Here is a 27,338-nt window from a genome sequence, read left to right on the forward strand (position 1 = left end):
GCTGGATGAGGCGCTGCCGCCGCCGCGCCGCCCCCGGGGACGGGCCGGGGCCGGGCCGGGGTCCGTCCGGAGCCGCCGCCGCGCCGCCCCCGGGGCTGCGGCTCTGCCCGCGCCGCCGCCGCACCATGGGCAGCCCCGCAGCGGCAGCCGAGCGGTGAGTGCGGGGTCCCGGGGCCGGGGAGGGTCGTGCCGAGCCGCACACGTGGCGCCGGGGGGCGGCCGCCGAGCCCCCGCCGCCCCTGGGGACACGCAGCCTCCCTCCATCCCTCCCTCCATCCCTCCCTCCTTCGCTCCCCGCCGGCGGCTCGGCGGGGGCTGCCCGGCTGTGCCCACCGCCCGCGGCCGCCAGGCCCCTCCGCAGCCCCCGGCCCGTGCCCGGGGAGGGGCTCGCACGGCGGGCGGCGCTGGTGCCCCCGGGCAGGGTCGCACGGGGGTGCGGTGGTGGCGCCGCGTCCAGCCCGCCCCTGCTCCGCTCCATCCCCCGGCGCTCCCGGGGTCCGGTACCCGCAGTCCCCCCCCACGCTTGGGCTGGGGCCGCCGCTCGCAGCCCCTTTCCCGGCACAGCCGAGCGGCTCCGAGCATCGCCGGGCGTCGGGAAAGCTTTTTCCCATCTCCTCTGGCTCGTGTTTCCCCCGGGCGCTGCAGGTCCTCGCTCCTCGCCACCCCAGGGCCCTTCCTGCCTCTTCCCCGAGCATCCCGGATTTTAGGCGGATTCTCCTGAAATTTCCGAGGGTTGGTTTAGCCGCGGATGTTACCGGGTTGTGTTTCTCGAGGGAAAATGGAGCAGGCAGCAAGCGCAGCGTTCCTGGCTCCTATTGCCGTGCTGGAATAGCAGCCTTTGCCTCTTCCCACTCTCCATCCAGAGTACTTTTGTGCCAGTTCCTTAATCCACTTGCAAAGTGGATTTGAGCTAAAACCTGACAAAAGGTGCTCCAGTTCCCGCGGCGTTCGCACAGGCAGCGGTTGCAGAGGAGCGGCTGCTTTTTCTGTTCCTACCCTGAGAAGAGGTTTTTGGGAAGGAGAAAAGAGAAACCAGGAAGGGAGAGGATGGCAGGAGAAGGCAGAGTGCCTGTGAAATAGATGGAGAGTGGAGCCATGCCGGGCTCTGCAGCCTGGCAGCACCCAGAACACAAACCAGCCCTGGGGAGTGAGGAGCACTGGAGCCAGGGCAGCTGGAGAGGGAAGTGACCAGGGTTGGGGATGTCTGGTGGCCCGGGGAACACCAGCCTGGGCCTAGCAGAGCTCCTGGCTGCTGCTTGCCATTGTGGATGGTCTCTCATGCACTCTCACCCTGCCTGGGGATTTGCATCTTGCAGGATGGAGACCCCAAAACCCAGCGCCAGCCCCAGAGCAGGGGTGTCACCATGGGAAAAGCCTCATCCAGGCAGGGAAAGTTCCAACAATCCTCTCCATCAAAACACGAGGCATTAAAACAAAAAAGCCTTCCCAAGAGCAGAGTTGCCCAGCAGTGATGTGGTCATGTGTGGGTTAAAATCCCAAATGCAGATGTTGAACCCTGCAATAACCCTTCGGGAAGTGCGGGGCCCTTGGGGTTGCTCTGCACCCCAAAGCTCCATCACCCCTTGCAGGATGGAGATGGGATAAAATCCCAGCACCCTGGGGCATGGCAGAGAATGTGGTGCACGTCCTTTAAATGGGAGAATAATTGAAGATGAGTGGGGGAGCTGCCAGCTGGGCAGCCTGGGGCTGATCTGGTTTAATTTTGTGCTGATGTTTTCATCACCGATGGTTCTGTGGCACTCATGGAGGGGAGGCAGCGGAGCTGCTGCCTCTGGCAGCTGGAGGACAGGTGGAGCTGGATGGGTTTTGGCCAGAGCAGTTTGGAGAGGTGATTATTGGTCCACCCAAGATTTCTTAAGGTTTTCACGTTGCAAAAGCCCCACTTGGTGTCTGCAGCCTTTCCCAAAGTGCTTGGGTGGTGGGCTGATCTTGGGGGAAGATGCTCTCCAATGCCCATCCTGCAAAACAGCTGGCGGAGCATCCCGAGAGCAGGGAGCAGGAGGCAAAGCAGCTTCAGGAAAGAGTTGGTTTAAAAATCAGTAGATTTTATTTTTACCCTGCCCTGTTGGAGGAGGGAGCAGGAGGACAGGAGGAACAGAGGTTGGGTTGTGTTTCACCCATCCAGGGCATCAATGCTGAGGGTGTGATGTGGCTGTGCTGGGCAGAGCTGGGACATATCCCAGGCATGGCTGGGTCCTGCCAGGCTCAGCCTTTCCTGCCAGGCTCAGCCTTTCCTGCCAGGCTCAGCCTTTCTGGGGGATGCGCTTTTGCTGATCCCTGGCTGAAGATAGCAGGGCCGGGGGCTTTTTTTCTATTTTGTAGTGTTTAGAGTTCAGGAATGTCTGCTTTTATTAGCTGTGCTAATCCTGCCTCACCAGAGAACTCATCCTGGCTCCAAGGCCCAAACCTAATCCCTGCTCTTCCCTCCTGGGCCCGAATTAAACACTGGACTCGCAGCCCGGCAGCACAGACGGACTCGGCGCCGGCTGCACTCAGCATTTAAAGGTTTTCAATCCATGTGTTTGGGACGGATTTTTCCCAACTCCTGGCTGTCAGATCACTCCTGTTTTTCCCCCCCCAGCATCCCACCAGGGAGCAGGTGGCTCCTCTTCTCTCCGTGAGGAGCCAGAGCTGCCATAAGGCAGGAGGAGTTGGGCTGCTCCGGCAGCTCGGAGCCGCGTCGCTGCTGCGTTCCCATCCCCGGGATGGGGATGTGGAAGAGGCAGAGGGGTGTTGGAAGCCCTGGGAATGCTGCTGGGAATGTGAAGCACGTGGCCGGGCGCGCTGTGCGTGGGCAGCGGCGATTCCCGTGCCGCCGGTGCGTGTGGGCAGCCCGGGTGGGACTCCTGTCACCAGCAACATCTCCCCACGTCCCCAGAGGCACAGCTCCCAGGGAAGGGAAGTGGGAGCCAAGTGAGGCCATCCCTGGGCTTGTCCCCAGTGCCACTGATTCGCCACGAGGCTCTAAAACCCTTCTGTGTGCATGCTGTGCCTCAGTTTCCCTGGCTGTAGGGGTTGTGGTGTGGAGCCTGGCTTTGGAGGGTGGCACAGACCCTCAGGCAGCCAAACTCCTGCTGCCTGTGGGAGCTGTGGAACAGTGGTGGGATTGTCTGAGCAGGCAGAGGCAGCATCAGAGAGCATCCTGCAGAGTGTCTCCAGTCCATGGGGCTGCGGGAGGGTGGGAGGTGCTGCCTGAGCCCAAAGGGCCTCTCTGGGAGTCCTGGAAAAGCCCCAGAACAAACAGGCGAGGGCAGAAATGAGCAGTGAGAGGAGATGAAAAGCAGTTAAGTCCCACGAGAACGCTTGGAAAAGCTGCTGAGAGCCACAGTGGCTGTGGAAGGAACAGTGGGCTTTGGGCGCCCTTGGCTGACTTTTCTGTTTGTGAAGTTTTCGTAGGGTTTCCCTTGAGAGACAAAGCAGCTGCTTCCACGAGGTTTGGCTCAGGGGTTGTGGGAGCAGGGATGCTCCCACAGGGAGCATGTGGGACAGGCCGGGCCAGAGCCTTGCCCAGCCATTGGCAATGGAATGTGCTGGATTCTCCCTCGGATCCCATTTGAGCCGTGGTGTTTTGGGGCTGGAGCTGGAGCCCTGTGGGTGCCCCAGGTCTGTGGGGTGTCAGAGGTGGGGGCTGAGGCTGGGCAGGATGGGGGGGGCCGAAGTGGGGAAATGGCCCTGGTGGTGGCAGAGCAGAGCCTTCCCCAGGCCCAGGCAGGGGCTGCCATTCCCTCTTTTCCATGCAAAATGGGCAAGCTGAGGACAGCACCAAATTCACCCCAGAACAATCAAACAGCAGAGACTGGGATAGAGAATTTGGGCAAACAGAAACAGCTTTACTGGGAATGGGTTAAAAACAAAGGACAGAGGGTCTGGTCTGTGATCCCCAGGCTGCTGTGGTGCCTTGGCATCCCCAAGGCTGGGCCAGCCCAGGAGCAGAAGCAGGATCCATCTCTCCGAGCGTGCCCTCCTCCCTCCTCTTGCCTCAGCCTTGCTCTTCCCTTGCTTCCCTGCCTTCCTTCCCTTGAATTTTTCATGCCACCACGAGGTCGGCTGCAGCTTGCAGCCCCATCCATCAGGAGGGTTTGGTTTTCAAAGCTGTCCCAGCTCTGCCCAGCTCAGATCTGGAGCGCCGGGGCTCCTTGTTCAGCTCCCGATGTGCCAACCAAAATAGCAGCGGCCACATACTGGAGTGGAGAGGAACAAGTGTTACTGGGAATTAAAATGACAGATCTCAGCATCAAGGTCTCCGAGGGTTTGTGCTTTATTAAGCAACAGTGAGTTCATGGGAAAGGACTTTGACTCAGAGCACTGGTTGTGTCTACAAGAAAAGAGAACCAGGGACTATATTTAGGCTCAGGCTGTGGTGGGGAGCCAGGACCAGGCACCAAGGGAGGGGAGCTGGGCATCCTCAGTTCCGTGGGGATGAGCCCTGGCCCTGCAGAGCAGAATGGGGAGCAGGAGGTGGGCACACCTCAGCTTTGGGATCATGGAATCCCCAAGGTTTGGGTTGGGAGGGACCTTAAAGCCCATCCAGCCATGGGCAGGGAAACCATCCACTGTCCCAGGCTGCTCCAAGCCCTGTCCAGCCTGGCCTTGGGCACTGCCAGGGATCCAGGAGCAGCCCCAGCTGCTCTGGGCACCCTGTGCCAGGGCCTGCCCACCCTGCCAGGGAAGGTGCTGCAGAGGAACAGCCCTGGTTCTCCTCCCTGTGCAAGGGGCTGCTTGGGGGTCCTGCTCCCCCAGCCCCACATCAGCCATGGCCAAGGGGGTGTGGAGTGGCTGGGAGAGCTCCTCCGAGCAGGATTCACCCTGGCTGGGACTTGAACAACATCTGGATTCAGTGAAAATGGGGACCACGACCCTGCTGTGTGGTCCTCACGTGGCTCCCTCTCCCTTGAATGTGTTTTCCTGCTGATACGGGTGATTTAACAGATCAATGTTTTCTCTTCTTGCCTCAGGGTCTGCCTCTTCCCACCGCCCCCTCCTATTAAAAATTCATTGTTTCTCCCAGATACTGTTGCTAGAGGGAGACAGGGAGAAATAAAGGAAGTTCTTGGAATGGAGAAGAGAAAATATTCAGTGGGAAGGGAATTGAGGAAGAATTTAAACCATATATTGTCCCTTCCTGGGTGTGTTTGAGCCTGAGTGCTGTCCCTGTCACAGCACAGGACCCTGATGTTCCCAGAGAGTTGAGTGGGACTGGGGGGACTTTGTGTGCTGGGGACAGTCCTGCTCCTGCCAGGGAGGTGGTGAAGTGTCACAGCACATGTCACAGTTGAGACAGCCAGGGCACACAGAGTATCATCAGACAGTTTCAGAAAGCTTCAACTCATAGAGAATAACATCACTTCAGAGGGCTGCAAGCATCTGCCCTTCTTGTTCTTTAGCCCAGCTTCATGCCCGTGCATTGCACCTGTGTGTCCTCTGTCCCCTTTGTGATCAGCACACCTGGGCACTCCATGGCCCATTGCTGTCAGTGCTGCTCCCCTGCTTGTCACAGCTGTACCCACTGAGGATGAGGCTGGCCACAGCCCCACTCCCAGTTACCCCAAACTGTGGCCCTGCAGTGGAGCCCCTGCTGGTTTCAGAGCTGGGAGTGTGGGACATGGAGGCTGTTTCACCCAGCAAATCCCCAGGCAAGGGAGGGAAGAAGGAGCAGGAGCAGCGACCTGCAGTGGGGTCTGCAGATGTGCCTGGTCTCACACTCAATTCCCTTCCTCAGCATCTCCAGAAAGCTCCCCCAGGCCTTGACTGCTTTTCCTCTCAATTTGGCCGCTGTTTCAGTGCAGGAGGATGAGGGGGTTCATCTGTAGGCTGAAGTAGCCAGGAGGGTGTTGGTGGCTGCTCTGTAGGATCAGCTGCCCTGAGCACCCAGAGCCGTGGCTGTGACAGGAGCTGCTGGGCCAGGTGCCACCAGCGGGGATGGAGCATGGACTGAGGGGATTCAGGCAGGCTTGGAAAGGCTCTTTTCCATCTTCTGAAACCTCCTGACCATGGTCCTCATGGTGCTCCTTGCAGGGCAGCAGCAGCAAGGGTTTTCAGGGCAGGGGAGCTAAAGGGGCTCTCCCTGAGCATCTGAACTCCCTCAGCCACACTCCATGGTGGAACACCTCACCTTAGGTGAGAGGATTTGTTTTCCCTCAGGAGATGATGCCTCAGGTTTGAGCTTTTCTGTTTTTCACATTCTGTGCTGCTTTAGTGGGTGGGTCTGGGCTTCACATGAGGGGATGCTGAGCTCTCTGCACAGAGCAGGGAGACAAAACAATTCCTGCTCCAGCTGGGGACCAAGGACAAATGATCCAAATCTTAAACCCAAGAACATAAGCGACAATGAGCTACAGAGAGAAAAACAAGAAGGATGGATAGGATAACCTAAAGCTGTAATTGGACAATGAACTCCAATACACAAATGGCGTAGACCTGATCAAAGTGAGAGACCCCGTGAGCACTCGTGCATTTTGTGACCATTTTGGGTTCACCTGGGGTGCAGCCCTGGCTGGGCTCTTGTGCTGCCCAAGGTGGATCCACTGAGGCCTTTTAATAAATCCCTACTTTATTAATTAACTCTGTCTGGCCTCTGTTCTAGGTCAGCCTTCACAAGGCATCAGAAGAGTTCAAGGAATCATTTCCAGCCCCTTCTCAGTGTTGCAGACAGAGGAGCAAACCATGAGGGTGTTTGATGCTTTTGGCCCCTTTTTCCAGAGGGTCACCTGGGCTGACCTTCCCCGTGCTCAGGACAGCTGGACGCCAACCCTTCAATATTGGCACAAGGAGCTATTTTGTGTTTTTCCATTTAAATCTCATTTGAAGGAAAGTCCATCTGGTTCCCTCTGTGCTGCCAGAGGAAAAAAAGGCTGTTCTTGGGTCAGTTTTCCACAGGGAGACCCAGGGGAGGCGGCGTGGCCCAGGACTTGGGCCTGGTGGGGGGCTGGGGCAGGGCCCCTGTAATTGAACACTAATTAGGGATGGAAAAGGAGCAGAGCCCTGCGACCGCAAATGGAAGGTGGAGTGACATAAATGAGAGAGAAACTGTGACCTTTTTCCATAAGCAGGAATATTAACCAAGTGTGACTAATGGAGTGGGGAGAAATAATCCTGCCTTCATCAGTCCTTATCCCAGGGCCTGATGAGGAGTAGGAGCCTTGGGCTGCTCGCAGGGAAGTGCAGTGGGTGATGCCAGCATCCCTCCCAGCCGTGCCCAGTGCTCTGGAAGTCATTCCAGGAGTTATTGTGGAGGTTGGACCCTCCAGCCAGCCAGGGCTGCACCCCAGGTGAACCCAAAATGGTCACAAAATGCACAACCACTCACAGGGTCTCTCACTTTGATCAGTTCTGCTCCATTTGCACATTGCAGTTCATTGTCCAATTCCAGCTCCAGCCCGTGCAGTCCCATCCTTGTTTTTCTCTCTTCATTCCACGTTGTTTGTGCTCTTGGGCTGAGGTTTGGATCATTTGTCCTTGGTCCCCAGCTGGAGCAGGAATTGTTTTGTGTCCCTGCTCTGTGCAGAGAGCTCAGCATCCCCTCATGTGAAGCCCAGACCCACCCACTAAAGCAGCACAGAATCTGAAAAACAGAAAAGCTCAAACCTGGGGCATCATTTCCTGAGGGAAAACAAATTTCAGAGTCTTACCTCTTACCTTCAGGGTCACTTTTACATCAATCACCAGCCTTGTGGCAAAGCAATTTGGCACCACTGCCTTCCCCTGCCTTGCTCAGCCTGCACCAACATCTGGAAACCTCTGGAAATCCAGGGCCAGGTTGTTGCTGTAGCAGAGACAAATGGGGCTGTGATCTGTTGAGTCAGGCTCATCCAGCATCAGACAAAGCTGCCAGGTTTTGGGGTTTCTTTCCATGCCTTGAGGGTCTCTCTGGCTCAGGCTGTTGCTGCCCAAGTTCATGCTGGGCAGAGCTGTCCCTATCCCTCTGCAGGGATCACTCCATGGCCTGGGGACCTGTCCCTGCTGCCTCAGTCCTGGCTCAGCTCTCTCCACCTCAGTGACTTTCCCAAGACTCCTGAGAAACAGATCTTTTCCCTCTGTTTCAATTTTATCAGCTCTGCCTCATTTCTCCCTCCATTTCTCTCCCTGGGATCATTTCTGGCTGTGCCCCCAAAGCTGGGAGATGCTGTGTCCCTGTTGTGCTGCTGTGGAGCTGAATTCTTCCTCCTTCTTTGAGCATTTTCCAAATTTTCCCGTTTACTTTCGCAGAAAGAAACTCTTTGGGGGGCTGTCACTGAGAGAGGATTTCAAATGAGCAGCCTGTGACACCTCCCCATGGTAATGTGTCATTTTTGTTGTTGGTATTTCAGTAACTAAAGGTCAGCTGGAAGCTCAGCTGGCTGGGAAATCTGACATTAATTACACTAATGAGCAAAAGTCTCTGGCTTAATGCTCCTGGATACCAGGGCTGTGTGACATTGATCTGGGGCACTCTCAGGTGTTCTGGGATCCATGGAATGATCAAATCCCAGATGATCCTGAGCTGGATCCCACAGGGATCATCAGTGCAGCCCCTGTCCCTGCACAGGCACCCCAACAACCCCACCCTGAGCCCCCCTGGCAGCGCTGTCCAAACGCTCCTGGAGCTCTGGCAGCCTTGGGGCCGGGAGCATTCCCTGGGGAGCCTGGGCAGTGCCCAGCAGCCTCGGGGGGAAGAACCTTTCCCTGAGCTCCATGGCAAGCCCTGGCACAGCTGCAGCCCTCGCTGGCCTCCTGTCCCTGTCCCAGAGCAGAGCTCAGCCCCTGGCCCTGTGCCTGCCCTGGGGAGGAGCTGCAGCCCCGAGGAGCCTCCCCTCAGTCTCCTGTGCTCCAGCTGAACGAGCCGAGTGCCCTCAGCTGCTCCTCAGCCCCTTCCCCAGCTCCGTGTCCCTCCTTTGGGCACTCTCCAACAGCTTTGGGTCCTTCTGATCTTGTGGTGCCCAAAGTGCCCCCAGCACTGGAGGTGAGGCTGCCCCAGGGCAGAGCAGGGTGGGACAATCCCTCCCTGGGCCTGGTGTCCCCCAGGACAGGGTGGCCCTTTGGGCTGCCAGGACACAGCGGTGACTCAGATCCAACTTGCCACTGACCAGGACCCCCAGGGCCCTTTCTGCAGCGGTCTGAGATGAGCCAGATCTGCTGTAATGCATGGAACAGTTGCTGTGCACATCCCAAGGGATGCTCCTGCCTTGGAAGAACTCAGCTTGGACACCTTGCTCTGGTTCTCTGGATGTCTGCTGATTTCCAGGACATCTGGGTCCTGTCTGGCTTTGGGATTTGCTGCTGCATTCCTTTTTTCAAAGGGATGCCCTGTGCAGAACTGGAAGCTCCTTGATGGAGAAGCAGATCCCGTGTGGTACCCAGGGGAGAGGGAAATCCTCTCCTGGCTCCTCCACTGAGTAGCTCAGAAGAGTTTAAATCCAAATTTTGAGTAAAAAAAAACACAAATCACAGGAGTAGAAGGTGACAACAACCCTGGTGGCACAAACATGCAGAGGGCCAGGGATCTGTGCTGGTGTCACCATGGGACTGAAGGAGGTTTAGGCACTTCACCCACGTGCTGGTGGGTCCCGTTTCACAAGGATTAAAATGTATTTGCAGACAAAACCCCCGGAGGTAACCTGAGACAGAGGTTGCTAAGTGACCTGGGAGCTGCCAAAAACAAATGCCAAGACCATCAGCTCATTCCCAGGGCTGGGAATGATGGACTCACCTGACAAGCCAAGCTCAGGTGGTCTCTAAGTGAGCCTAAATTCCATGTTCCCCATGCTCAGGCAGGATGGAAGTGAAACCCCTCAGGGAGGGCAGGAGAGGCTGCTCAGGGTCAGGAGCTGAGCCCGTTTGGGCTGACTGCAGTTTGCTCTCAGCAGGTCTGCAGTAAATACCAGGCTGTGTCCAGCCTGCTGGAACTGGATTGAAATTTTACCTTCTCCATCCCCAGAGCTGGAACCTGACCATGGGGAGCAGCAGCTGAGCTGGTGTGGTTGGGATTTACCTCAGGTGGTGCTGGTTCCGAGGAGCCTCCTCCATCCCTGCTGGAATATTTGAGTGTGTGAGTCCCACACATGGTGCTGCAAGAGAACCAAACCCACTTCCCTCCCAGTTATCCCATCTCCCAGGACTGGAGCAGCCCCAGGGATCCACAGCAGATCTGTGGGCATCAGCCCCTGGAGCTCCAGTCCCTCAGAGCTCACACACTGCATCCCCTGGAGGCAAATTGCTTCTGGAACTGCACCAGCTGTAGTTGCTGGACGTGCCACAAGCTCCCCCCTGCAGGTGTTGAGTTCATGTGTTTCTGGGTAGTTTCTGCATCTCAGGGCTTGGTTTGGGTCATTCTTGCTGTTATTTCAGGGGCTGGGTCGGAGTTACTCCCACACTGTGTGCTCCAGCTCCCTGTGCTGCAAGGCACGTTCCTGAGGAGATGGGATCCTGCTGTGCTCCTGGGCTTTCACATCCTGCTGTGCCCCTGGGCTTGTCCATCCTGATGTGCTCCTGGGCTTGTCCATCCTGCTGTGCTCCTGGGCTTTCACATCCTGCTGTGTCCCTGGGCTTGTCCACCCTGCTGTGCTCCTGGGCTTTCACATCCTCCTGGGGTCCTGGGCTTGTCCATCCTGCTGGAATCCCAGTCTTGTCCATCCTGCTGGAATCCCAGTCTTGTCCATCCTGCTGCCAGCCCTGAGCTGTCCTTGTTGTCCAAGCCCTACTTCCTAGGGGCTGGTGCATCCCCTGGCTCCAGCAGGAAGCTCTGGCATGCCCAGGGCAGAGGGTTTCTGTTGCTGTGGGGGGTTTAGGGCCGTTCATTTATTGGGGAGCATCCCTGACTGAGTTCCAGGCATCCCACATGGGATTTGCATCCCTGCCACCCAGGGACTGGCTGGGGTGAAGGGCTCAGTGACACCTGGACCTTCTGGGAGCTGGGACTGCAGGTTCCTGCCGTTCCAGGGAGAAGTTTGGGTCCCTCAGGCAGAACAGGCAGGGAAGGTGTTGTGGAGCAGGGAATGAGCTGGGGTTGCCAGGCACTGGTGGAGGTCATGCAGCCTCACAGCCCCCAGGGGCCTGGGGGTGACCAGGAGTGTGGAACCCTCAGCCTGTCCCTGCACAGCTGAGCCCAAACCTGCAGGTTTGGAGGGAATCCCCCTGACTTTGGGGTAGCGCTGCTTTCCTGGAGGAATTTTAGCTTTTCCAGAAGCTGGGCACTGTCAGTTCTCTGGGAACCCCAAAAGGGAGGATTTTCCCATCCACAAGCAGCATGGGGACACCACTGGGATTTGCAGGAGCACACGGGGATGGAGAGCTCCATCCCCCCGGCATTCCTGGCTCCGGGATGTGCCAGGGGTGTGGAAAGCTCCTTTGCCTAAGGCTCCCCAAGCCTCTCTCAGGATTCCCAGCAGGAATTAGCCCCCTGTTGCTGCTGCTGCCCACCCAAACCCCACCTTCCAGAGCTGAGTGAGGTCTGCAGCAGGCACAGAGCAGCTGCTGAGCTGCAGCAGCAGCGTCTCTGCGTGGGTGTGCCGAACGGGACCCGAGCCGGGGACATTTGAGGGCTGTTAAGCAGGATTTCCACACAAAAGGAGCTGTTTAAATTCCCTCTTTCTTTGCAACAGGCAAATTAAACTTGATCCGGAGAGCTCAAAGCGATTCGGTAAAACCACAGCAAATCATTTGTTCAGCATCTGCTGCATCGGTGCTGGGAGCATCGCCTGACCCCCCAAGTCCCCCAAAATGCCCGAGGGGGGACACGGGGCTGGGGATCCGGCCAGTGGCACTTCTGCTGCCACGTTTGGATGAAATCTCCCCAGATTCGAGGCCTCCTGGGCAGTGGGCACCCCCTGGGTGGGTTCAGTGCCCTCCTGCAGTCCCTGCGCTTGATTCCCCAAGGGCAGTGCCGTGTCTTCCCTGCTCCACCCGGAGCTACCCACGGCAGGGCTGGGCTCTGTTGCTCCCCTGGCGGGGAGAGAGTCCGTCAGGGCACAAAGTGTGATATAATTTTATATTAATGTAAACTAGAAATACATAACAATTAGATATTATAAAATATACATTCTATAAAATAATAATACTATTATACTTAATAATATTTATATTATCGTGCTTATATTATTTATTAATATATATTTTATAATAATTTATGTTTTATATATTAAATTTATGTTGATATATAATATAATGTAATATAATAGAACCTTATGTTTATATAATATATAATTGATTTGTTATGAAATATTATAAATATATACTATTTTATATAGAAATATAATATTTACAGATAAAACCAGGCAAGCTGCAGTGGTCAGGTCGCACATCTGGCTGGAGCAGCACGAGGATGCTCCCTCTCTCTGGGAAGTGCCTGGGTGTCACATCCCTGGCCTCTGGAGGAGTTTATTTGGGATTTCTGCAGCAGACACTGGGGGAAGGTGACTGACAGTGCTGTCCTTGTGCTTTCTGTGCAGAGGAGCCGAGGCTGGCTGTGCTGGACACTTCACCATTTGAGCATCCCCAGGCTCCAATGCCTCAGCAGATCCCGATGTCGGAGCAGCCCTGGACCTGCAGAACGGTGAGAACTCCCTGGGCTTCAGTGGGGCTGGGGGTTGTGCACTGAGACACTCAAAATCCAGCTCATTTTTACCTCGTGGCCACCCCTACTCGGTGGCATTAGCCCCCTCCTTGTCCCCACCTCCTGGTGCAGCAGGAGCACTCAGCCAGACCTTGGTCCCATGGAGCAGCTGTCAGATCTCCAGCCTGTTGTCCCCGCCCCAGAACAAGCCAGGACTCACTCAGGCAGAGCTGTGGTGTGAAGCTTTGGGGTGCTGAGCTCAGGTACTTGCTCAGGGTTGGTGGCAGGCAGCAGTGGGGCCCCAGCAGAGACCCCAGTGTTGGACACTCTTGGGCTCTCAGCCTTGGCCATGCCAGGATCCACGTGCAGCAGTGGTTTGGGTTTGGATGGATTTCCTGGGATTTGGCAGTTCCTCAGCTCAGAGAGGAGCTCTGGAGGCTTTGCCCCTGCTCTGCTGTCCAGGTGCCAGACAGGGAGTGAGTGATGCCACACAGCCCCACCATCCCCTTTCCCTTCCCCCATGGAAATTTCGGGCTTTTGGATCCTCTTGGGGCTGCACATGGGAAGGAGCTGCTCTCCTGGTGCCCCGGCCCAGCTGATGCCCCGCAGCCACAGATCTGGGAGCTGACGCCAGCGTGTCTCGCTCCAAATGTCACCGCTGCCACATCAGTGTCATCCTCCAGCCCGGGGGGGGTTTGGGGGTGGCACAGCTGGACCCCCCCGGGTTCTGCTGGGCCCCTCTGGAATCTGGCAGCGAGGCCGGGAGGGATCTGTGCTGGGCAGGGCTGGGGTGGATCCCCCTGTACCCTCCCCTCTCTAGGATGATCTCAGGGGTTGGTCCCTGACGCGACGGGGAGGGATTGGGATGTCAGGAGCCATTTCACCCCTGTAATGGCAGGGAGGGATTGGGATGTCAGGAGCCGTTTCACCCCTGTAATGGCGGGAGGGATTGGGATGTCAGGAGCCATTTCACCCCTGTAATGGCAGGGAGGGATTGGGATGTCAGGAGCCGTTTCACCCCTGTAATGGCAGGGAGGGATTGGGATGCCAGGAGCCGTTTCACCCCTGTAATGGCGGGAGGGATTGGGATGCCAGGAGCCGTTTCACCCCTGTAATGGCGGGAGGGATTGGGATGTCAGGAGCCATTTCACCCCTGTAATGGCAGGGAGGGATTGGGATGTCAGGAGCCGTTTCACCCCTGTAATGGCAGGGAGGGATTGGGATGCCAGGAGCCGTTTCACCCCTGTAATGGCATTTTGCTCTCGCTGCTCCCATGATCATAATTGGGATGGCGATAAAATCTCCAATGAAGCAGCAGCTGTAGACAGATCTTAAAAAATGCTCTCAGCCCAGGACTGATGCTGAGCAGAGCTGGGAGGGGGAGGGAAAGCTGTCGCTCTGTGCTGCTCCTGGCTGAAATTCCCACTCCCAGCAGGATTTCCAGCAAATTGGGGGCTCCACCTCTGCCCCCTTTCTCCCCTGCCCCTACAGAGCTCTGAGCTGGTCTCTGCAGAGCTGAGCAATCCTGCTGGGACCGGGCTGCTCTCCAGCCACAGCTGCCTGTCCCTGCTGGCCTCGGAGCAGGCAGCTGTCCATTAGTCTGGCCTGTCAGTCTGCTTCTCTGCCCACATGTCCAGCAGTCCAGTGGGATTAAAGCCTCTGGAATGATGGATCACCCTGCCGAGGTGCAGAGATCGGCTGGGAGCAGCCAGGACTCCAGGCTCCCTCTCCAGAGGGCAGCTGGCCTTGCTGGGCACCCCTGCCATGGGTGAAGGCTCCCATGGGGCTGAGCCTTCAGGAGCAAGGTCCTCCCTGTGGGTCAAGGCTGCAAAGAGCCACTGTTTCATCCAGCAGCTCGGAGGGGTGGCTGGGACTGCCCTGACCGGTGTCACCACAGCTCAGGTGAGGGATTAGGAGGAGATTTTGCCATCAAAGGTCCAGCACTGGCAGCCAGTGACAGCGATCAGGGTGTGATTTATGTGCCAGCCCCCCGAGGGGCTCAGGCCAGCCTTACTGAAGCGCTGAGCTTAATGAACGAGCTGATCTAACGAGGGCTGGCACGGCTGGGCTGGCGGGACAAATGAGGTCATGGGCTAGGGCAAAGCCCGTGGGAGGCAGCTGGCACTGAAATCACCAGGAAATCACTGTCCAGCAGCAGGGCAGGGCTCTGCTGAGCACTGAAATCACTGTCCAGCAGCAGGGCAGGGCTCTGCTGGGCACTGAAATCAGTGTCCAGCAGCAGGGCAGGGTTCTGCTGGGCACTGAAATCAGTGTCCAGCAGCAGGGTAGGGCTCTGCTGAGCACTGAAATCACTGTCCAGCAGCAGGACAGGGCTCTGCTGGGCGCTGAAATCACTGTCCAGCAGCAGGACAGGGCTCTGCTGGGTGCTGCTGGTCCAACTGGGACCAGTGCTGGCACTGGGGGGTGGCTGCACGTCAGCATCCCAGCGCTGTGCACGCCCCCGAGCAGAGTCATCGTCATCCATCAGCGCTCTGAAAGGTGCCTAATTACAGCCTCTGCTTTCCTGTTCCCTTATTCATCCTCCTGCCCCAGCACCTCCTTTGTTACCGAGCTGTTGGGCTGAAGCTGCCTGGGCTGGAGCAGCAAAGGCACAGGGTCCCTTCCTGTGATGAGGTCTCACGTCCTCCCTGCTGCTCAGAGCCCCTGTGGGTGATTTGTCCCCCCAGCAGGAGGAGACACCCCCAGAGGTGTCCCCACCATGCCCCAGTGCTGTGCCTGGGGATGTCCTGCCTGGTCATTCCCTCTGTCCCCTCCCACGTGGCTTCAGCCCCGCTGCCCTCAGTGCTCTCAGTTTGCTCTCAGGCTGTGTTTCGGTGCAGAAGGTGAGGGATGAGTTCAGGAGGGAGGCAGCTGCAGAGGAAGGAGCAAATTCCCCTCTCTCGTTTAATGCTCTGTATTTGTGTCTCTGCAGGGCCAGGAGCCCTTGCCATGAGCGTGGCCCTGCTTTTCTCTGCCCGTGGCTGTGCCTGGCTGTCACATCTGTGCTGCCGGGGCTCTTGTGGGCTTGTGCTTTGTACATCCAGCAGCAACAAATGTCATGTGGACCCTACAACTGAGGTACCAGGACAGTTGCCAAGGGTTTGGGTTCCTTGTCCCCGCTCCCAGGCTGGGGACACACCTGAGACCAGGCAAGCCTTGGCCAGATGGTTTGGATGGGCACCTTTGGGCTTGCATGGGGACCTTGGCAAAGCCCAGCCTTGGTGGGAGAGGACAAAGCTGGGTTTGCAGTGGGAGTATCCTAGACCTGGGCTGTCACCTTGCTGCTGGCTGGGTCGGTGCTCAGAGACAAGGACACCATGGGGCTGTGGCCAGCACCTGGTCCTGGTGACGGACTGGGATGGGACAACACCAGGAAGTCCTGGTGCCGTGGGCCGTGGGCTGTCACCCTGAAGTTGCCTCCCAGCCCCTCTTCATCCTGCCCCTGATGTTAATGGGCTTCTGCAAACTAACACTTCTCACTTGAACCTTCAAAAAATGAGCCCCTGCTGTCCATGCAGGGACCAGAGCCACCGCATGGAGTTCAGCTCCAGGGTTCCTGGTGGCATTAGTGGAACAGCTCAGTGGCAACTGGGTGGTCTGGGATGCAGCTGAAGAGAAGGAGTCAAGCTCAGCCTCTGCTCTGGTCCTTCAGCTTCTGAGGCTGTTGAGATCCAGGTCAGGTTCACTCTCAGCCACCATTTCCCAGCAGCAGTCGAGATTCAGCTCTGACTGGTGGTTCAGTCAACCCACCTTGGGTGGAAATGAGCCCAGCACCCACCTGCCCTGCCCCCTCCCCTACTTTTAGAAGAGTTATTCACTTTGGTAGAGAAATAGAGATGCTCATGGAATATTAAACAGCTCCCTAAAGCCCCTGTTGCTGATGAGTGGCTGCTGCTCCTCATTGCCTGGTGCAGGCAGTGACCTTTCAGAAATGTTGTACGTTGTGGTCGTCTCTAAATGTCTCCTCTCCTGGGAGCATCTTGTGGAGATAGAGATTCAGACATGATGTCTGTCAAGAAGAAAAGCAGATTGTGGCCAATCTGGGGCTGCCTGTGCAGTGTTGCCTGGGCCACGTGCTCGGGAATCATAGGGTTGTCTCTAAAAATAAGCGGTGGCTTCTTTCGGGTCGTCTCCTTGGTGCCGTGGCTCATCAGGGAATCCTCGGTGCTGGGGTTTGCGAGGGCTGGGAGTTCCCACGTGGGAGAGGAGTGGAGAGTCCTGTGGCCACTGTAGCTGCTGAGGACTGGGGATGGGATCCTGGGGTGGGAAGACACCGTGGAGACACCAGGTTTGCTGGGAAGGAAGGGCAGATCCTGCCTCCCCGGGAGCTGCTCTGGCGCCGCTCGGCCGCCCCGAGACCTGGGGCTGCTGAGCAGGAGGAGCCTCGTGAGAGGCAGCAGCTGCCACTCACCAAAATAACTCCCTTCTGTGGGAGCTTTTCATGTTCTCCAGCCATCCCTGAAGTCACGCCCGGGGACGTTCTGTGGTGACCCAGCCGCCGCCTGGCTCCTGCACAGACAGCTCCTTCCACACTCGCCTCCCCGTTCCCCTGCCTTGCCAGTAACTCTGCTCTGCCTGAGCAGCCTTGAGAGGGACACGAGGGTGACATCAGGAGCACAGCCACCACAGGGCTGTTGGGGATGGCCACTTGGCCACCTGGTGGCCTGAGGACCTTCAAGGTACTCACCAGGTCCTGGGGGTGGAAGGATGCTCTGTAGGGCCCCTGCTGGGTGCCCTCAGTGCCCACCCAGCCATTGCTTCTCCCTCTGCTCCTCCAGCCCTGCCCTCCTGCCTGCCCAGCCCAGCCCTGACCCAGAAAAACGTGCTGAGAGCCACAGAGCCAGGAGAATTTGTTTCCCAGCCAGCCCCTGATGGGATTAGGAATAACTCTCTCCTGGATAATTCTCCATTAGGTCTGGAGATTGATTTCCTTCCTTCTTACCCCCAGCTCTGTCCTGCTTCCCTGTTTCAGCTGGATTATTTATTCTCATGCTTGGCTTGCTAATTGCCTGATCACCAGAGCTGAGGCTTGGGCACATCCCTGGCCTCCTTTGACCCTCCAGTTTCTGCCTCTGTTTCTGTCTCAGCTCTGATTTAATCCCCTCCACACCCCAGCATAAGCCAGGATCTTTCTGCTGCCCCGTGCAGAGGGAGAAACCTGCTGGTGTCACCCCAAGTGCCAGGGAAGGTCCAAGGGATGCCCCTGAAGCTCCTCCCCATCACCCTTATCCTCCCCATGCCCCCATGTCTTTTCTGGGGTTTTTCCAAGCTCAGTGTGGCTTCAAACCCACTGACTGCAGACTCGAGGCAAGGGCTAAAATAAAGCTGCAGGAGCTTTTGGTTTGTTTTTGGAGGGTGGCACAGGTCACCTTTGGTCCTCATTTCAGTGCCCCTGGGAGCTGTGCTCTACTCTGAGCTGCAGCAACAGCTGGAAAAACACAGTTGGATTCCCTGACCTCACATTTGGGCATCAAACTGGGCTCTGCCAGCTCTGAACAATGCCAGGACACCCCCTGAGGATCCCCAGCAGCCCCTGCTGCCACCATCAGTGTGGGTGGTGTCACCAGTGAAGCTGAGCATGGAGCAGACCCCAGGGACCCTCATTTTTTGCTATTTCAGCCTAAAATCATACAGGGGGAAGGGTGTTGTGGAAGGTGAGACTGAGGGCTCAGGGTTTTCCAGCAGGGAAGAAGAAGCAGACGTCTGGACAGGCTTTGGCACAGGACTGGGGCCTGGGCTCCTCTTCAGGTCTGGAGGAGCTCTGTGCTGGGGCAGCTCTGGCTGCAGTTTTCCCTTCCCCATGGGCAGAGCTTGGAGCCAGGGAATTGTTGGCATCAGCATCCTGAGGGCCCCATCCTCTGCCTGGGCCCCTGCCAGCAGCTTGGCGAGGCTCGAGCCCATGGAGCCTGCTTGGTCCAGCAAAGTCCTGCTCCTGGCAGTGGAGATCTCATCCCGCTCACACCCCAGGACAGGGAAGCACACGGAGCTTGTCCTGATGGAGAGTCCAGCAGCAATCCTGGCAAGCTGTCCGTGAGCTGGGGAGCACCTCAGGAGTGTTTGGATGCTCCATCCAGCCCCAGCCCCAGCCTCATGCAGGGGCTGAGCAGCGTGACAGTGTCTGTGAGGATGCTGGCACAGCCCAGCATGGTTGGCATTGCCTTCCCTGGCACGGAGCTGGGCTGGGGACAGCAGCCAGGGAGCAGGGATGGCGTGGGGACACTCAGCTGCCAGGCAGGGCTGGCTGCCGGCGAGCGGGCAGCGCTCAGGGTGTTCCCAACAGCACTTGGCTGCTGCTGGTGTTTGTAGGAGCCCTCTCCTGCCTCATGCCAAGAGTGGGACACACTGGCACTGGCACAAGGCACTGGCAGCTCCCTGATAGCCATGTGACAGAGCACTGGGGTTATCCCCCCGTCCATATTTTCAGGGTGGGCATCCCATAGTCACTTTCTGCTCCATTTGCTCCCTCCCTACTTTTGAGTCTCCATCCTCTCCTGGGGTTCCCTGCATCCCTGGAAAGATGCAGCAGCATCCCCTCGATGCCCCTGGACCCCACCATGGGCCTGGAGCAGCAGCAGTGGGGTGCTGGAGCAAGAAGAGCTCAGCCAGAGCATTTTAGATCCTGCATGTCAAGGGAAGGATAAAACAGGACCCTGCTCTGACTGAGGTGTTTGTGCTCATGTGATGTCTGAGCAGAGGAACCTGGAAATGACAGCCTGGGCTGATTTTTTGGTCTTTATTCACAAAAAGGGACAAATAATGGCAGCTGAGGAACAGTTGCTCTTTGAGGAGCTGGCAGGGCCAAGCTTGTGCCAGAGGAGCAGGAGCTGTTTGAAGGGCGGAGAGGGAGCAAAATCCCACCTGCAGGAGTCATGGAGTCCCAGAATGGTTTGGGATGGAAGGGACCTTAAAAACCATCTCATCCCACCCCCTGCCATGGGCAGGGACACCTTCCACTACCCCAGGCTGCTCCAAGCCCCGTCCAGTCTGGCCTTGGACACTGCCAGGGACCCAGGGACAGCCATGGCTGCCCTGGGGAGCCCCAAGCCAGGGTGGCTGGAGGGCAGCAGTTCCTCTGTGCTGCGGGTGCCTGGGACAAAACAAGCTCAGTGGTCACAAATCTTGGTTGGGAAGTAGAGAACGAGGCAGGGAAGGCTTCAGGGGCTCACAAAATTGTCAAATTGTCCAAAATTGCTCTGTTCTGCTTCCCCCATCACAGTCCCTCAGCCCCGGGCTTTGCTGGCTCCGTCCCCAGCCTTGCATGCAGCAAGCTTGTTATTTTTAAAAACAAATTAAATGAGAAGAAGAGCCTCTATCTAGGCCTTGCTCTGGATCTTAATTGCCCTGGCTCCCCAGGGCCCGGGCGAGCCCGGAAAGCGCTGCACAATCACCGTAATGAGCTATTAATAAACAGCCCGGCTCCGCCTGGCTCTGCCCGGCGCGGAGAGGGACCGCGGGCCCCGCTGTCCCTGCAGGGGACACAGCGGCCCTGCAGCTCCTCTGCGGGATGTCCTGCGGCCGGCAGAGACCCAGGCAGAGCCAGCCTTGCTCCAGAGCTCGGGTCTGCCTGGATGTGCAGGGAATGGCTCATCCAGCTGTGGGGTTTGCTGTGGGGTCAGTGGAGCATCCATGGCTGGGGCTGGGGGCAGCAGGGCTGGTGAGCCCAGGGCTGGGGGCAGCAGGGCTGGCTGTGACAGGGAGGTGAGCCCAGGGCTGGGGGCAGCAGGGCTGGCTGTGACAGGGAGGTGAGCCCAGGGCTGGGGGCAGCAGGGCTGGCTGTGGAGAAGGAAGGTGAGCCCAGGGCTGGGGGGCAGCAGGGCTGGCTCTGGACAGGGAGGTGAGCCCAGGGCTGGGGGCAGCAGGGCTGGCTGATGCTCTGGCTCTGGACAGGGAGGTGAGCCCAGGGCTGGGGGCAGCAGGGCTGGCTGATGCTCTGGCTCTGGACAGGGAGGTGAGCCCAGGGCTGGGGGCAGCAGGGCTGGCTGATGCTCTGGCTCTGGACAGGGAAGGTGAGCCCAGGGCTGTGGCTCCCGCTCTCCATCTGCCAGGGAAAACAACTCCAGTGGGGCTGGAGCTTTGCTTAGAGGATCAGGTGGCTGGAGCAGGAACCAAAAGTAGAGTTGGGTTACTCCAGGCTCATCCATAATGAACACGGGGCAGAGCCTCAGGCAGGGAGGGAAAGGGCTGATCCCCCCGGGGCTGCAGGGAGACACCATTAAAGGGGCTCCAGGGCACATTTATTTAATGTAGAGACTCTGAATAGGATGAAAAAAGTGTCACAATAAATGGGGAGGGTTTTGTCCTGTGGGTTTGCAGGTCGTGCTTGGGGGCATCCTTCCCATGCAGCCCCAGGGCAGAGCAAGAGTGGGGCCTCCAGAACCAGGGGGACTGAGGGGAGCTGCCTCCACCTCACCCCAGAGCTAGCTCAGGTTCCTGGGGCCACCAGCCAGGCAGAGCCTTCACAAAGTGGCTCTCCTGGAAGACAGAGGCTGCCAGGCAGCTCCAGTGTCCAGGTGGCATTTGGGGACCTCCAGTCCCCAAAGGGGGTTCGGTGCAAGGAGTGAAGCTGAGCAGTGCTGGAGAGAGGGGAGAAAGGGGCAGGGGCAGCAGTGGGGTCAGTGGTCCCACCCCCCCTGTCCCCCAGCTGCATCCACAATCCTGTGGTTGTGTGAAATGGTGACAATCCCCTCTTGGTTTGATTCATTGGAAGAAAAAGGGAAATGTGGCAAAATAAGAAATGCTCACAAAATAAAAGAAAAAGGTGTCACGGAATCAGAATAGAATTGGCAAAGTTGGAAATCCTTCAAAGATCATCGAGTCCAAGCCCAGCACTGCCAAGGACACCATTGTCTCTCAGTGCCACATCCCCACATCTGTAAAAGATCACAGAGCCCTGGGATATCCTGAGCTGGAAGGGCCCCTCAGGGATGATCAGCCCAGCCCCTGTCCCTGCACAGCCACCCCAACAACCCCACCCTGAGCATCCCTGAGGGCGCTGTCCAAATGCTCCTTGAAGATCATCTCCCACCCTTCCAAAATTGCACTTGAGCAATGGGTTCAATCCCAGAGATTGCTCGAGGATCAGGACAGGAAATTACCCATGGAGATGTCATCCTTCCCTGAGACCTGAGCACAGAGAGTCAATAACAGCCCCCTGAGGCTGTCCCGTGTGCCACCAGCCCTTGGGGACAGGAGGAAGGGTGACACCAGCCTTTGGTGTCCTTTATCAGCACAGTGGGTGTGAGGAGCGGGAGATGCTGGGCTGGGCCAGCTCCTGCTGTCCCTGCTTCATCAGTGGCACCTCTCTGGGGGATCTGGGGTCCCCATCATTCTCTTTCTGACCCCCACTAAGCCAAGCAGCAGCCACCTCAAAATGGGCCTTCTGGGGACCTTTTAGGCACTGAGGACTTGCAGTGGCACCAAGGTGGAGCACTGCAGCCTCGATGGCCTTGGGCAGCCATAGATGTCACATCATCCTCTTCCCTCAGCCCACATCCTGCTGGGCTCCCACAGACAGGTTTGGGGTCCCTGAGGTGCCCAGAGGGACAGAAGGGAGTGTGAGAGGGGCTCCCTGGAGGTCAGAAGGGCTGGAACCCTCGGGGACTCACCCCAGTTTGTCCCAGTGCTGTGGGAGTGATGGGACAAAGCCCCCCACACTGGAGGTGTCAGTGCCCCACTCCCTGCACCTCCCCAGGGGCTGGCTCTGCTCTTGGTACCCCCAATATTCTCTTGCCAGGCTCACAAACACCCCGCAGCTCCCCAACCGAGCAACTCTGCCACTTAATTAGGTTAATGACCATGCTTCATTAAGGAAAGGTGGCTGAGGAGTTTGCGGTGGCGTTTCCAGGCAGCCTGGCAGATTTGGAGCACGGATGGGAGCAGGAAAGGGGAAGCAAAGAAAAGGGAAAGCGGCAGCCAAGTGCTAATCCCTGGAAAGGAGGGCAGCCGGGGCACGGCGCCGCGGGGTCGGTGTTAATCCCTCCTCGGCAAAGATTGCGCCGGGGCCGCCTTAATCTGCGCTCAGACAGGGCGGGACGGGGACAGGGACTGGCCTTACGGGGACAGGGACCGGCCTTACGGGGACAGGGACCGGCCTTACGTGTGGCATCGAGTGACCCCCGGCCTAAGGGACCCCTCCAAGCCAGGGGCCAGGGGATAATTTGTGCCATGGATGAGACCTCACACCAGGAGCAGAGGGCATGGGGCATCCCAGCTGTGTCACCAGAGGGCATGGGGCATTCCAGCTGTGCCACCAGAGGGCATGGGGCGTCCCAGCTGTGTCACCAGAGGGAATGGGGCGTCCCAGCTGTGTCACCAGAGGGAATGGGGCATCCCACCTGTGTCACCAGAGGGCATGGGGCGTCCCAGCTGTGTCACCAGAGGGAATGGGGCGTCCCAGCTGTGTCACCAGAGGGCATGGGGCATCCCAGCTGTGTCACGAGTTGGCAACGTCTCTGCCAGCATCTCTTTGCTCCTGCCCTGCCCTTGGGGTGTCTGTGCATTATCCTAGGGTGCTCACCACCCCCTCCACCCGTGCCTGCACCATCAGGGGCGCGGGGAGGGCTGAGCCAGTGGGAGCAGAGGCTCAGGTGTGGGTCTGCAGCCCTGGCTCCCCTCACAAATCTCTCCCACTGCCTCAGTTTCCTTGTTCCAATGGAGAGCGAGGCTTGTTTGTCCCAGCTTTGCACAGGGCAGGATTCCCAGGTTGCACGGTCGGTGAAAGGGATCCAGAGGGTTTCCTGGAGGGGCTGGGGCCTCATCATCGACCCCAGGGGCTTGGGGAGCGGTGTCCAGTCCCAGCTCGCAGACAGGCAATCTGTGGGGCCAGGCAGGACCTTGTCCCCGCTGACTCGGCTCTCTCTCCGTGGCAGGCACATGGCAGAGCGGCAGTGAGCCCCTAGACCATGCCCCACACAATGACATGGTGGCTCCCGGTGCTGGCCCTGCACGTGGTCCTGCTGTCCCCGCGGGCGGGCGCCTGCCCCGCGCGCTGCGAGTGCGCCCCGCAGCTGCGCTCGGTGCTGTGCCACCGCAAGCGCCTCACCGCCATCCCCGAGGGCATCCCCACCGAGACCCGCGTCCTGGAGCTCAACAAGAACCGCATCCGCTGCCTGAACCCCGGCGACCTGGCCCCGTACCCGCTGCTGGAGGAGCTGGATTTCAGCGAGAACATCATCTCCAATGTGGAGCCCGGCGCCTTCAGCAACCTGTTCAACCTGCAGACCCTGCGGCTGCGGGGGAACCAGCTCAAGCTCATCCCCCCGGGGGTCTTCACCAAGCTCACCAACCTGACCCTGCTGGACATCAGCGAGAACAAGCTGGTCATCCTGCTGGACTACATGTTCCAGGACCTGCGCAACCTGAAGAGCCTGGAGGTGGGTGACAACGACCTGGTGTACATCTCCCAGCGCGCCTTCTCGGGGCTGCTGGGCCTGGAGCAGCTGACCATTGAGAAGTGCAACCTGACCTCCATCTCGGCCGAGTCGCTGTCCTACCTCCAGAACCTGGAGGTGCTGCGGCTCCGCCACCTCAGCATCTCTGCGCTGGAGGACCAGAACTTCAAGAAGCTCTACAATCTCCTGCAGCTGGAGATCGACAACTGGCCACTGCTGGAGGAGGTGTCCCCCACCAGCTTCCAGGGCCTGAACCTCACCTCGCTCTCCATCACCTACACCAACATCACAGCCGTGCCCGCCGCTGCCTTGAGGAACTTGGTGTACCTGCGGTACCTCAACCTGTCCTACAACCCCATTAGCACTGTGCTGAAGGGCTCCTTCAAAGACCTCATCCGGCTCCAGGAGCTCCACATCGTGGGCGCTCTCCTGGTGTCCGTGGAGCCGCAGGCTTTCTCCGGCCTGAGACAGATCCGGCTGCTCAACCTCTCCAGCAACTTCCTGTCCACACTGGAGGAGAGCACTTTCCACTCGGTCAACACGCTGGAGACGCTGCGGGTGGACAGGAACCCCCTGGCCTGCGACTGCCGGCTCCTCTGGATCCTGCAGCGGCGGAAGACGCTCAACTTCGACGGGCAGCAGCCCATGTGCTCCTCACCGCCCGAAATCCAGGGCAACGCCCTGCGCGACTTCCCGGACTCGGTGCTCTTCGAGTACTTCACCTGCCAGAAGCCCAAGATCCGGGATCGGAAGCTGCAGCACGTGACGGCGCGGGAGGGGCAGTCCGTGTCCTTCCTGTGCCGCGCCGACGGGGAGCCCGACCCCTCCATCGCCTGGGTGTCCCCCCAGCACCGCATGATCACTACCCGCAGCACGGGGCGGGCCACGGTGCTGCCCGGGGGCACCCTGGAGATCCGCTTCGCCCAGGTGCAGGACAGTGGCACCTACATCTGCATCGCCAGCAACGCCGGTGGCAACGACACCTACTTCGCTACGCTGACGGTCAAGGGGCGCCTGGCCGACGGCGCCCACCACGCCAACCGGACTTTGTACCTCAGCGACTTCAACGACACCTTCCACAACAACACCCAGGTCTTCTTGAAGTTCACCTTGGACCTCAAGACCATCCTGGTCTCCACAGCCATGGGCTGCATCACCTTCCTGGGCGTGGTGCTCTTCTGCTTCCTCCTGCTCTTCGTCTGGAGCCGCGGCCGGGGGCAGCACAAGAACAACTTTTCCGTGGAATATTCCTTCCGCAAGGTGGACGGTCCCACCACCACCACCGGCCAAGGAGGGGCCAGGAAGTTCAACATGAAGATGATCTGAGCCTCTCCCAGAGGAGAACCATTTTCTGCAGCCCAGCCCCAGGCACGGCCACAGCAGGATGGGGCTGGGAGGGCTGTGGGAGCGCCAGCCATGTCCTGGAGCTGGCAGAGTGACCTTGCTGTGCTGGGACATGGCTGGAGACAGAGGTGCCACAGGCCAGCAGGGTCAGAACTGTGGGGACCTCAGGGTCGGGGAGGGATGACCCTGATGTCCTGGCCCCGTGGAGAGCCCTCAGGGCTCAGGGGCTGTCCCAGGGGCTCCTGATGTAGCGAGGTTTTTGCTACCAACTATGCATTTCTTGAGCCAAAAGATCAGCAGTGTTTGGGCCTGGAAGAAAAATGCTTCCTGTTTTCACCCCACCCTTTCCCTTTTTTTGTAAGGGACTCTTCAGAAAACTTTCCTGGTAGTTGTTTGTGGTTCTTTTCTTGTTGTTGGTGGGGGTTTTGGTCCGATTTTTTTTTAATGAATTTCCAAGAGAAATGTCTTCCGGGGCAATGCAGGACTGGGGAGGTTGTGCAAGCTGGGGGGTTCCCCAGCCCCTTGGCAAAGACAGACCGCCCCCCCCCATCCTGGGCACAGATGTCCCTTGAGAGCTTTTCATCTGTGGATTTAGGATCCAGCATCTGCCAGTGTGGGTGCCCGGGGACACTTCTGCACAAGCAATAATAATCCTCCAGGGGCAGGCTCTGAGGAGGTGTCAGCAAGAAAAAAAAGTGGGGAAAAAAAGGCAAGATGAGGCCAAGATCGTTAAAATCAGCAAGAGCAACCCCAGGGTGATGCAAGGCTGCCCCTGTCTGCATCCACCCAATGGGGGGTTGAGATTCCTGTGGGTTCAAAAGGCACTTTTGGGTCAATTTTCTTGGAGTTGCAAAGTCATAATCTGCAGGAGAGCAGGACGTGGCTCATCCTGTGCAGGGAGGCCCCATGGCCCAGGAAAGAAGAGGAGAGAAAAGCTGGGAAGAAGCAGTCCAGGAGAATGTCCTGGCTGACACCTCCATCCCAGACCCTCCAACCTCCAGTGCTGAGGACCACGGGTCAATGCCCCTGGGGCTGCTCCTGCTGCCACAGGGGTGGTTCCTGCCTTCCCATCCCACTCCTTCCCAGGCGTTTCCCTGGCTCTGCCTCAGGGCATGGATTTTTGTGTGAGGGAGAAGGAATGAAGCTGGAATGGAAGAGCCTGGATGTGACCTGGAGGATCCAGGGAGTTCATTGCTTCCTCCTCCTCTTCCTCCTCCCATGTGCACCTTGGGGGTTGCTGCAGGTCCCACCTCTGTCCCCATTCCTGCAGGGATATTCCCCACCTGGATGTCCCTTCTCCAGCCACTGATGGTCAGGCTGGGAGCTGGAGGGGGCAGCTGCCCATCCCCTGACGGGCATCCCCGAGTGGCACCGGAGCATCCGAGGGGTTGGGAGCGTTGTGGGGCACAAGTGGCTGCTCAGAACATCCCCCCAACCCTGTTCTGCTGCCACAGGGTGTCCCCCATCCATCCATCCATCCCTCCATCCATTCATCCTCCATCCATCATCCATCCATGTCCATCCATCCATCCATCCATCCATCCATCCATCCATCCATCCATTTATCCTCCATCCATCCATCCATCCATCCATGTCCATCCATCATCCATCCATCCATCCATCCTCCATCCATCATCCATCCATCCCTCCATCCATCATCCATCCATCATCCATCCATCCATCCATCCATCCATCCATCATCCATCCATCCATCCATCATCCATCCATCATCCATCCATCATCCATCCATCCATCCATCCATCATCCATCCATCCATCCATCCATCCATCATCCATCCATCATCCATCCATCATCCATCCATCCATCCATCCATCCATCATCCATCCATCCATCCATCCATCCATCCATCCATCCATCCATCCATCATCCATCCATCCATCCATCATCCATCCATCATCCATTATCCATCTATCCATCCCTCCCTGCCGTGGGTCCAGCTGTCCCCGTGGCCCCGCATGCCCGGTGCCCCTCGCCCCAGCCGTGCATGCCGTGTCCCACCAGGGTCCTGTTTGGTGTCTGGGTTTTTTTATCCTTGG

The 27,338-nt window shown here is 58.1% G+C and overlaps 1 protein-coding gene across 2 annotated transcripts in view; it reads left to right on the forward strand.

The window, feature by feature from the left end:
- The window catches only part of LINGO3 (leucine rich repeat and Ig domain containing 3), a 28,417-nt gene extending 1,641 nt beyond the window's left edge, over nucleotides 1-26,776 (forward strand). The window contains exons 1-3 of one of the 2 annotated variants that reach the window (XM_038164082.1): nucleotides 84-154; nucleotides 12,444-12,547; nucleotides 23,416-26,776. In XM_038164082.1, coding sequence (XP_038020010.1) covers nucleotides 23,449-25,263 — 1,815 coding nt within the window. In that variant the 5' untranslated portion in view covers nucleotides 84-154; nucleotides 12,444-12,547; nucleotides 23,416-23,448 and the 3' untranslated portion in view covers nucleotides 25,264-26,776. Of the gene's footprint in view, nucleotides 1-83; nucleotides 155-12,443; nucleotides 12,548-23,415 lie in introns of those variants that run through there. The other variant, XM_038164079.1, reaches the window with a different exon arrangement.
- Nucleotides 26,777-27,338: the final 562 nt, after the last annotated feature.

This window comes from Motacilla alba, chromosome 28 (genome assembly GCF_015832195.1).
Source record: "Motacilla alba alba isolate MOTALB_02 chromosome 28, Motacilla_alba_V1.0_pri, whole genome shotgun sequence".
Classification (NCBI taxonomy): domain Eukaryota; kingdom Metazoa; phylum Chordata; class Aves; order Passeriformes; family Motacillidae; genus Motacilla; species Motacilla alba.